This window comes from Dermacentor silvarum, chromosome 1, assembly GCF_013339745.2.
Source record: "Dermacentor silvarum isolate Dsil-2018 chromosome 1, BIME_Dsil_1.4, whole genome shotgun sequence".
Lineage (NCBI taxonomy): Eukaryota > Metazoa > Arthropoda > Arachnida > Ixodida > Ixodidae > Dermacentor > Dermacentor silvarum.
The window spans coordinates 63401089-63413471 of NC_051154.1; the positions used below are offsets into that span (position 1 = coordinate 63401089).

Genomic DNA, 12383 nt, shown 5'->3' on the forward strand with positions numbered 1-12383 from the left:
CTGCACTGATAGTGATAGCAAAGTATTCAGACAGTTATTCGAAGTAAATCTCGTAGTTTTATAGACCGTATAAATTGCGATAAACATTGGATTACTGACTAAAGAAGCATGCTGTAACACGTGCCCAGACAAAAATAAAGAGATCTCACTGGATGACCGCGAGCATTCGCCGCCACAACACTGACGGGATGATGAGCGCCCGTCTAAAAGCGAACATTTCGTGCTGCCGCTCGCTTGACCATTTCACCTGCGCCGCGTCTCTAAAACTCCCATTACACGACCCCCAACACTAGGCACGCGGCAAGACAGCGCACATGAAGCCACCAGTAACCTCGGAGCAAGAACCGCCTATGCGCTCGGCCACGCGGACAGCCACGGGCAGCCATGCTTGGGCAAACGACGTGTCTTTTTGCGAAATGAAGCATGTCTATCGCTAATTTTGAAGAGCCGGTATTTTCAGGTGGGCACTGCTAAGGCTTCTACAAGTTTGCTTTGCCTCGGATGATTATTGCTTTCAACCTGGCGATAAAACTAAGCACCACAATGTGGGTAAATACAGCAAAACTTCTGTTAGTTTTTCTCGCTTTCGTAAAATGTATACTGATGAATTTTCATGGTATGACCAAGAGGCTGCTTTAATGAAGTTTGTGTTACTGTTGCAACGGCTTTTGGAAAGTTATTATCAGAGCTGAACTTCAACATTCCTTTGAAAATCGCCGGTTGGTATGCTGCATTATGCTCGCACATTGCACGCCTGGAGAGTTCTTGTTTTCCTTTACACTTTATTTTTAAAAAAACGTTATGCAGATTCAACACTGCAAATACAGATAAAAATATTTCGCGTGGCACCCTTACTTGATCGCTCACTGTAAGCATTTTTGTGCCGGCTGTTGTTTTGTATGCTGTTGTTTCTTAGTCATGAACGAATCACGTAAGCGACATGCCCGGGTAGCCACAGACATAGCGCAAGCAATTTTTTATTTGTGAATGTTGTTCCAATGCATTTCATTTCACCTGTTCGCAGTTCATGGAGCTGAGCTCGAGAGGGAACTTCACTCGGCAAGAGATACTGGCGGCGTTAACGGACAACCAGGGCAACATGGACATGGCGTACGCGCAGCTGACGAAGGCCACGCTCAAGCCGTTCCTCATGCGCATCTGGGGACCCGGCACGGGAGTCGACAACGACGAAGGTCGCCGACCGTCACCGCTCGGCGACAAGCGGGAGGAGAGCGTCACGGACCGAGTCAAGGACTGGCTCGAGTCCCTGGACGCCGCGTCACAGCTGCCGTCCAGTAACGCGTCCTCGCTCGAAGAGAAGCGGGCCAAGCGCCACTCGTTCCACGGCTACCGGAGCGACCAGCCGTTCTGCAGCGGCCACCGCGACCGCTCCAGCTCGCCGGCTTCGTCCTTCTCGAGTCACCGGGAAACCTCGGAAGTGAGCAGCGTCTCATCGGCCACGCACGGCACCAGCTCTCGCCTCGAGGCTATTCTCCGTCGCCGAGAAGCACAAAAAGAATTTGAAAAGGGTCGCAAGTCAAAGAAGGAAGTTCCCGCCGACGGCAGCAAGAGGCGATGGACGTTGGCTTCGGTTTTCAGTGCGAAGAAGCCCAGTCAGAACGCCAAAAAGGACGACTTCACGGGGGCAGGTTCCTCGGCTCAAAAGTCATCTTCACAGACGACGCTGGCATCTGACACGACGCAGCTTGACAGCAGTAGCAGCGGTGGGGCCACCGTATCAATGGAAACGCTGACCTCAATCGAAGCGACAGGTGCAAAGCCAAAAACGTTTCTGGGCCGTTTTGCGTCATTTAAGAATGAGAGTAGAAAGAAAGACACCAGGACTGTCGAAGCTGTCGACTCCGGTGCTACAAACACTTTAGTGAAAGGCTCCCCTATTGGTGAGAGGGCTGCAGAAAGATTGAAGGAGGACTCAAACAGCAAAACTGTGACACCCAAGGAAACAAACATAATTGAAAATCAGTCACCAAACGACTCTGAAACATTCGAAAAGGCAGACGCTACCGAAAAAAGCGCACCTTTTGCTGCAAACCGTAATGCAATTGAAAACATAAAGCAGTCTATTCACGCCGCGAAAATTTCATTCATGTCGGCAACCTCAGGACCTGCTGTCCAGCAGTTGCCAGAAGCTGCCCATGAACTTTCAACTAATGGGCCCCTGGTTGAAAACTCTGGACCCACGCAATTAGAGCTAACCCCGTTGACTGCACAAGAAGCTGATAAACCTCAAGAAAACCATTCCAGTGAGCTAGCTGTAGGCGGCAAAGTTAAAAGCGAAGTTGTAGGTATTACTTCTGAGTCCGTAGAGTCGTCAAGCGCTGATATAAATGAAAATGGGCAAGACGACCAGACGAAGCCCTCTAGTTCAAGAAAAAGCAACGACTCTTTACCGGCAAAGCAACCTAGTGCACCTACAAAGACGCAAATGGTTAGCAAAGATACCGCTTCTAGTGCGAAGGCTTCATTGCCTCTTAGCCCACCAGAAACAGTCGTCGTTAACGGAGCAGATGGGCAGCCTGTGGCCAAAGAGACGACGGCGGAAGTTTCAGAAGTATTGGTCAAAGCGGTAGCTACTCCTACAGTCGTGGTACACTGCGCTGAGAACACAGCCACAATTTTGACAGCTGGTAATTCTGACAGCAGCAGCCAGGCTGCATCCTCCGAGTGTATACCTCTGAAAGACGGCGAGCTGATCGGCGAACATGGAGGCGTGAAAGCGGCCGAAAACGTTTCAGGTGGAGAGCCGGCAAAGTGAGGCCAGTGCCGATGTTGCGAGCACAGCGATCACCGGAGGTGAGGGCTCAGCCACCACGATCACCCGAAAGCTAGGAAATCGCCTCGCGGACGCGGCAACTGTCAGGAAGCGCGAGCGCCCGCTCACGAATGGAACGGCCGAGAACGCCGAGCACGACACGCTGAGGCCGCCGCTGGCTGCGGGCAAGGGTGGCCCGCTCCGTCGGCCATCGGTGAGGCGGACCAGCCGCGAGGGCGCCGATGACTGTGTGGTCAGGGACCGTGACGGCAATGCCCTTATTGTGAAGCCCCAGAAGCCGATCGAGCGTCGCGGCAGCGTCAACGCCAGATCCGGCATGCAGATATCCAAGGCGGTGGCAGCAAACATCGCCAAACTGCGGTCAGTTCCGCCGCCAAGAAAGCGCAAGCAGGTGGTGCAGCCCAGGCCGGCCGGGAAGCTTCCCACGGAGAAACAGAAACAATACAAGGTATACCGCAGTGTCCGCCGCTTGTTTTTGTACTAAGATAGTTGAAACGTATTACGATAGTAAATAAATAAATAAATAAATAAATAAATAAATAAATAAATAAATAAATAAATAAATAAATAAATAAATAAATAAATAAATGTTTGTTTAAATGCATAAAAGTCGATTATGCATATCAATTTTTTCTGCAAGTAATGTCCGCCTCTTCGAGTAGACCAGCTCATGAACTAGAATTTAACCTTTAAGGCAACCTTTAAGAATTTTTGAAAGTGTTCGCTGAAACACCCTGTATATATATATGCACAAAGTTACAATGTGAAAAAAATAAAGAGATACAGAAAAATAAAAAGAGAAAAAGAAAAGACAAAGAAGCTTTGTTCATTTGCCTTTTATAAGTTTCGAGGAGGTTCTTTTTGCAGAAGCTGATTTTGAACTAATATTCTCAAAGAGATTATTTGTTCTTTGTTCTTATTTTCAGGCAATCTGGTGTAAGCATTCAGCTTTGTTCGACAGCAGCGATAAAAAAATGTGGTTGGTCCAGCTGCGTTACTTTTATGAATGAGCAAAATGGGGAAAAAGGGAATAAACTACATATAAGAGAATGCCTCATTTTATTCGCTGAAGTTTTTCAGTTAGTTCTCCTGGAACTAAAAAAAAAAACGCTGGTAGGTAATATAAAGTGTTCGCGAAACACCGACAGGTATTACTAAAGTGCATCCAATAGCGGCAACTCTACTACAATAACAATGAAACTGGCGAGCGTTGCAGCTGTAATAATGTTTTATTTCTGTGTTTTGTTAATTGTTTACACTGCTTTCAAGCCTGTGCGATTCGGTCGCGTCCCTCACTTTCTCGCCCCCTCTTGAAATGTTGACATGCGTGGCCCTTGATTGACACATTCGTGACACTTTAACCGCAGGCCAAAGCCGAGGAACTCGTCCAGGAAGGTCGTTGTCCGACCATGGTGCACGCGCATTTAGTGGCCGAGCTGATCGACATGAGCTTCGACGAAGAGGACGCCATCCTGGCTGCCGAACAGTGCGAAAGCATCTACCAGGCAGTCAACTTCTTGCAGCAGGAGTGTGAGCTATGCGCGGCCACCTACTCCATCAGTCAGGTCAGCAAATACAAAAAAAAGAAAAAAAGTATCCTCTACAGCCTATACCGAGCGATGAGAGGAACACTAGATTTTTTTTTTGTACTACTGAATTTTTCATCGCAGCATCTTGGTGTTTCAGAATCTTGAAATGGGCGCATGAGGGTGAGGAAGTGAGTGGCACATCGGCGATCTCATAGATAACGAATGTGACAAGTTACGCTGCAGCGTAAATTAAATACGCATGGTTTGTGACAATTTGCATAACCTCGAGTGCCTCCTCTTCTGTCTACTCCAATCTTCGATCAATAAAAAAAGCAGAAAACAGAGTAATATTCACGACATGGTGAACTTTTGTGGTGTTTGAGCCTAATTTTTAGCTCTCATACAGCTAGCCTTCAGTAAGTATATAAACTGGAACTACTGCAGGTGCACTCGCGTAGGGAAGCACAGAACCTGGTGCGGAATTCACTAAGCTGCGCTGTTCGTACGCAATTTCTTAGCCAAAAAGTTCTTACGCTGAGATAAGGGTGCAACCAAAGTGGCAGCACATTTAACTTACGGCGTCGTGTGAGAGCGAGGAGGGAGCAAAGCTCAGATAAACGACAACAAACGAAAGATGTGTGGTCAACTGATAGCATGATCGCACATGATGCATACGTAGTCGAGGCTATATTCATACGGCAAATCACTGCACACCCCTATTCGACAGCTTCCTTTTCCGGGCGTCTGCTACAGCGCCGACAAGCGCAACCGCGCTCGCCCGTTCACCGCACCGCCGTCAAAATAATTGCAGTGGAAGTGTCACGCATTCTACTCACATTTCTTCGTGGGACACGGCTGACGGTCACATGGTGATATATCTGGCACAGAAAGAGACGCTCAGTCGCAGCAATTTCCGGCCAGATGTGCCAGGCTCACCCCACCTGTATACATCGCCACCACCACCACCACCCTATTACAAAGTTACTAAATGTCGTTATTTGATACTGATTACGGAAATGAAAAAAGAACCTCTATAATATATAGGGTGTCCCAACTATCATGCACCAAGATTAAAAAATATGCAAATGCCACGTAGCTGGACAGAACCAAGGTAGTGTTGTTTGCCGTCGCTTGGAGATACTCAGATTATTTTTTTTGCATTGCGCCTAATTACATAATTAGTCTTCATTAATCAACTTCTCAAATATTACAATTAGATGAAAATTACCAATGAGAAAATTGTAGAGCAACATGAAAAACTCCCGATGCAGCTTTCTGTGCCTCAATACGTGCTATATAAACGTATTTTTCAGAGCATACGAAAAGCACAAACACACACATTACTCACACCACACTATACGCATTATATTAACAGGGACCCAGACTCCCCCGCTTGTAAGCAGTGCGAGGCCTATCCATCAAATAAACACATCTTGTGGGAGTGCCCTGAAAACGCCATCTTGAAAAAGACAATACTTTCCAAATTACCACACAACCAGCGTCCTGGCAGCTGGGAGGAGTGGCCCCCACGAAGGTTTGAAAAACTATGGTGGCCGCTTCTGGTGCAGCACGTCAAGAACGTTCTGGGCCAGGAGGCATGAGCATACCAGGAGGCCCGGACTTGGGCTTTAGTTCCTTCGGGGCTAATAAATGTTATTTCTCAGGCTTGCTCTCTCTCAGAGCATGAAAGAAGCTAGCGATTACACGCAAGATTGCCGCGCGACTGGCGCGCGACTGGCCGCTCGAGGCACTTTGCGTGGTGACCTGCCCTAGCTGATTTCAAGTTATGCCTGCAAATTTCCTGATTTCATTACCTCACCTAATTTTCCGCCGTCCTCGGCAGCGCTTCCTTTCCCCCCCAGCACCCACTCTATTTCTAATGGACCACCTATTTCCTGCCCTATAAGTTATGCGGCCTGCCTAGATATTTATTTTCATTTTAATTTCAACTACCACTACTCCTGTTTGCGCTTTGATACACACCTTTCTCTTCCTCTCTCTTAGCGTTACGCTTAAAATTTTTCGTTCCGTCACTTGTTTGAGCGGTCCTTATTCTCCTTCTTCATTGTTAACCTCGAAGTTTCTGCCTCGTATGTAGTACTTGAAGAACAGAATGATTGTACACTTTTTTTTTTCAACGACAGCGGTGAGCTCTCGGTCACGATTTGGTAATGCCGGCCGTGTGCACTGCGACCCAGTTTCATTCTTCTGTAAATTTCCGTCCGATGATAACGGTTCCCTGTGAGTAATTGACGAAGATAATCTTACGCCTGTACATACTCTAGAGCCTAACTGCAATGTGTCCCAAGCATTGCTGAACTGGACAATGCCATCGGCAAGCTGAAGGTTGTTGACATATTCGCCGTTGATCATCGCCCTCGATCCTCCTCAGTCTAATAGCTTGAATACTTCATCTAAGTATTCATTGCGGGACATATGAATACAGCACTGTGTGAGGATCGAGCATAACTGGAAAGATTGTGCCTCATTGTCTGACCATTTTCTCGATAAAAAATTTTCCACTTTTCTTGCGGCTATTTAAAACATGTGAAGCGAGGCCCGGTATTTTGTAGCGATGCCTTTCCGATGCTAATGCCTTTTCGCGCTTTTTGTGCTTGGTCAGTAGTCAGAGCGGCGGTCCGCTCACGTTATCAACGGGATCAGCCAGCCGTGAGCGGTGGATGATAAGTCTAGTATAGAATAAGGCATAAGGCATCGCTACAAAATACCGGCTCAGAACTATCACTGAGGCAGAGTCGAAGCCTGAGAAGTTGCGGATACTTGCACTGTATGTAGGTAAATATGGAAATTATACATAAATGAAATAATTATTGAGTTGTCAGTCGTATGCCTCAAGCACCACGGCCCTGATGTGAAGTTCGTCCCCAGCGTTGCTGAACAGGACAATGTCATCGGCAAGCTGAAGGTTGTTGACATATTCGCCGTTGTTCATCGCCCACGATCCTTCTCAGTCTAATAGCTTGAATACTTCTCAAATTGTTGCTGCTGCGCGCCTGCTGTTGTGCAGCAGGCGCGGAGCACCGTAAGACTGTAGGATCCTTACGATATACACTTACACCGCTAATTACATTCAAATGTCGTAGCTTTGTCCAAACCCACTGAATTAAGTGATCTAAGTGTGCGCAGCCGGGAGAGCGCACAAGGCAGCATAATGCGAGCGACGTAAATGCTGATTTTCCTGATACGACGCGTTTTAGTGACCGCGCTCAGCGTCGGGCACGCTTCACGTTGTTCACTTCGCGATACCGGGCCACTGTGACCGGCTTTTTCGTGCCGTCATCTTGACCTGACTACTGCGCAGCAGGCGCGGAGCACCGTAAGACTGTTGCCGGCTTTACGAAAATTCTTGCGCTTGATTCACAAACGCCTTTGAAGGGTTTCTTACGTGAGAAGAAGTGAGAGGAGGAAACTATAGAAAGAACATCGCACGAAGCGACTGAAAGACGCGAGTGACGTCATTTCTCCAAGGACTGATGTTAGTCTGGGGTTTAGAATATAAGCATATCCGGCCAATCATAGGAAGACGATGGCTGTGGTTTGCTGTCACTTTTTTTTTTGCCATCTGTTTTTACCATTGGCTGTTGACTGTACTGGCCTTGTGCATGCAAAACAAAAACGTAGTGGCGTCTTTATGAGCGTTATGCTGCGCGCTTTTTTTTTTTTTTTACAGAAAACGAAGTGTCTCTAGTGATGCTCGTCAGTGTGGGTATATAAATATAAACTTGTGCGTGTGTGTGTGTGTGTGTGTGTGTGTGTGTGTGTGTGTGTGTGTGTGTGTGTGTGTGTGTGTGTGTGTGTGTGTGTGTGTGTGTGTGTGTGTGTGTGTGTGTGTGTGTGTGTGTGTGTGTGTGTGTGTGTGTTGACCCATGCGACAATTGTTCGCTTCGTTCGTGAGGTGTACTTTATTTCACAGCATCATTCTTGCTCAAACAGTCCACATGATTTTCGTATCAATAGTGGTAGTGATTTTATTCGCCATTTCATTTTTTATGTCATCAATTGACGTCCCGCTTCATATCATAGACATGACTGTCATCCGTCGTACGTATATGTTGGTTCACACCGTAGGCCACAGAATGAGCAAAACCGTGGGCACAGACACTACGTCGCTTCGGCTTAGTGCTGAATTAAAACTACGAGCAATATAATAGAAGGCTGAGGCTAACAGCATGGAAGACGACAGCGAATTGTGCAACAGCAACAAGTTTTGGTAATAAGAAGGCGTTTTTTTCAATTTTCATCTAGCATGGAGAATGATAGCCTCAAAGCGTCGGAAAAAAATCATCGTCCGAAGCCCTATGAGCAAGAGAAAGCTCAAACTTGAAGAAAAAAAATACGATAGAAGTGCTAAAACACATGAATGACAAACTTGATGGTTTTCAGGGACGGACACTACACCTCTATTGCCAAAACCCCAATAGAGTGTCATGACGAGTATGAAAATTCAAGCTACAGCGCGTATACAGAAACACAGCCTATCAGACAGGCAGAAGTTCGCCGCACAGCATTAATGTTACCGCCTTCCACAGCAGCGCACACTCAATACAATTATGCACTAAAACAGCTCAAGGCACTCTGAGATGCCAAATCAGAGCCCGCCACAAAGATATAAGCACGCGCCATCTTCGGCTATCAGTTGTGGCTTCGGGCCAATCAGCCACAACAGCGTGTTCGAGCGCTTACCTGCGTCATCTCCAGCGGCGCAGATAGACATAATGATGTTCGTAAGACTGCTTCACCTCTACCGTAGAAATTTATTCTTGAGTCGTCATCTGCGACGGCTGTTTAGGTTTTGTGAATCGACTTAAGCTTACTATTGACGGAAGTGCTGAAGTTCGCACCTGTGTTACCCTTACATATACGCACTTTTTCGACTGTAGCGCTCGTCTTTGCAGCGGCGGGCATCGCCAGCTTGCTGATCTTACGAACAGTTTTAGCTTTGTGAATACGCTTTTTTCGTAAGATTTTTCTTACGCCAAAATTAGTGAGTAAATTCGCTTAGTGAATACCGCCCCAGTTTTTGTTTTCTCAATGCAAAAGCATTATATGACTCATGAAGCGGAAAATCCGGCGGAGTGGCCGGAGATGCTGCAAAAAGTCATGTGGTCACAGCCAATCAACGGGAAGCTCGCGCCACGTTGCCGCTGGGTTCCTTGAAGCTCCCCCAGATGGCGCTCACCTCCGCTCACTTCCGCGCATCGAAACTAAATAGACAACCACGAATCATCAGAAAGAAAGTGAGAAAAATAGAGACTGTGAATTGGAAAAGAATGGAAACAAAAAGGACCATGGAGATTTACCAGAATGAGAAGAAAGAAATTAGAAGGGAACATCTGTACGATAACACAAAGGGCAGTGCCTTGTTATTTGAGGCTGAAGCCGTTTGCCTAAGGACCAAAACATACCGGAGCAAGTAGATGAGGCATGTGTATGCTGCAGTAAAGGTCCGGAGACCACTCAGCCCATCCTAATGGAACGCGAAGGGATTCACCGAGCGAGAACCGTAGGTAACGTACAACTTCCAGAAGCGCTTGGGTTTAAAGTGGAAGGAAACATCAACCGATCTGCCGTAGAGATAAGCAAGAGACGATTAGAGTATTGGTGGAAAAAAAGCAGGGAAGAGATTGATACGACCTGATTTCTTAATATCATAGGTAGCGGTACGATGTAGATTTTTTGGGGAAAAAAGAAAAAGATTAATGAGCAGTATACAGAGGTGCTGGATGAAGAACATGTATGGTATGCCTGATTGAATCAGGCAGGCTGGGTGACTATTTGTCGCCGCCCCGTTTCAAAGGGGATGCCAATAAATCATCATCATCATCATCATCATCATCATCATCGTCACCGTTGCAGAAACATTGGTGAGGGGAATTATTCGTGTTTTTTTTTCTTGAAAATAGGTAGGGCATTAGGCAATATAATAACAAGAGCTTGGTGGCGCAACCCAGCACCCCTTTCCAAAGGGGACGCTGCAAGCGTTTCCCGGTAAAGATTACGGTTGCATAAGCTGCAGTTGCCGGGAAGCGGCAACTGGGTGGCCAGCGCCGCGCGGCGCTGCCAGTTGGTGTGGGGATTTCGGTGAATTCTGTCGTGCGCTCCGATGGAAGAACCTGTGACTTAGACTTCTCAGTCAGTAGCTACGCCCGGCTCCTTTGGACGCCCACGCAAGTTCTCGGACGAGGCCGAGGCGTCATCGTAAAGACGACACAAGGCTTCGCATTAATCCATGTAGGGATACCTAAGTGGCCTTGAATTTTTAAAACCTGAACTTGTAATGCGGTAGGTAAGCTTCTCCCTCACATCGTTTTGAGCCTCTTCAATAAGAAGAAAATTCAAGTTTCCTATGCTGGGGTCAAACCTCGGCCTCCCAGTCCCCAACAGCCCGATGGTCGAAGCATTCAGACATATTCGCACTAATGCATCTTTCGTGTCACCACCAACTAGCTCTTTGAGACGAGTGGTGCGTGCGCCAATCACACAGCACGAGCGAGAGCACGTGCGCACAAGCCAGCTTCTATTCGGCCGCAGTTTAAACACTGTCTTTCGCGTGCGTTACGTTGCATGTCAGCAAGTTACTTGCACTGCTTTCCCCATGTGAAAGCAGCGCCAGAGCACTCAGAATAGCGAGCGGAAGAAGTAAAATTCAAGGGACGGGTTCCAAATTCGCGATGACGCTTCGGAACGCTAATCGCGAGGCTAGGGTTGCACTCGAATTCGACAGCGCTAGGGTCACCAACCTTCGGACTTGACAAATCTGAGCGTTTAACACTCAGACAAGCGTCTCTTGGCGTTAGGAAGATTGTTTCATATTTTTCACTGCCCTAGCGGCTGGGGTACGTTCGAAAAAAAAAAAACTAATATGAAAGGGGAGAGGGGGAATGGAAAAAGGAGGTATAATTATATCCTTTCGATGATCCCGGCTTCACGGGCCAAATCCCGCAGTGAATGCAGGACCCGGGTAGCCTCCAGTCCAGGACACATCCACACACACACACACACACACACACACACACACACACACACACACACACACACACACACACACACACACACACACACACACACACACACACACACACACACACACAACACACACACACACACACACACACACACACACACACACACACACACACACACACACACACACACACACACACACACACACACACACACACACACACACACACACACACACACACACACACACGCATATATATATATATATATATATATATATATATATATATATATATGTAGCGACGAATACGAACGCCATAGCGGATCACGCTCTCCAGCCCTTTCTAGTGGGTCGATCCCTCCTGCGCTTTCCTCGAGAAACGCCGCTCGTGCTGAGAGCTCGGCCCTTTAATCAACGGACGGCCCAAAGGGCTGGTGCCGAATAAACGCATTTCCAAGTGGTGGAGCGTGCTTCTGCCTACAGCGTAAATCTTGGAGCTTCGATCCCGTACCCTACGCTCAACCATGCCTGAAGACGCATCCCAGCAAGCGCCTCCTAAGTCTGTCATGTGCTCTGGTGTGCCTCGCCACAGGTACCCTGCCATTTTCAACGGCGCGGACAAAACTAATGTGGAGGACTGGCTGACAAAGTATGAGAGGGTAAGCGCTCACAACAAATGGGACGCCCCCGCAAAGCTGAGCAATGTGATCTTCTATCTCGCGGGTGTAGCCAGTATCTGGTACAGGAACCATGAGACCGATTTTCCGACGTGGTCCTTGTTCTTTGGTGGCGGTGTTTGGTCGCCCTGCGGTGACTAGTTCAGCAGAATCGCGTTTGCGTGAACGTGCACAGCAGCCGGGTGAATCATTTACCAGCTACATTGAAGATGTTCTGGACTTGTGCAAAAGAGTCAACGTGACGATGTCGGAATCAGACAAAATACGAAATGTCATGAAAGGAATCGAAGACGATGCGTTCAACATGCTACTTGCGAAAAATCCTCAGTCCGTGTCAGACATCGTTACTCTCTGCCAAAGCTACGAGGAGCTACGAAGGCAGCACTCATTGACACGTC

At 47.5% G+C, this 12383-nt stretch overlaps 1 protein-coding gene across 1 annotated transcript in view; it reads left to right on the forward strand.

The window, feature by feature from the left end:
- Positions 1-12383, forward strand: part of LOC119464444 (E3 ubiquitin-protein ligase lubel-like) — a 163731-nt gene that overhangs the window by 133987 nt on the left and 17361 nt on the right. Inside the window, 3 exon segments of the mRNA XM_037725423.2 lie at positions 1025-2752; positions 2754-3242; positions 4162-4359. Of these exon segments, the coding sequence (XP_037581351.2) occupies positions 1025-2752; positions 2754-3242; positions 4162-4359 (2415 nt within the window).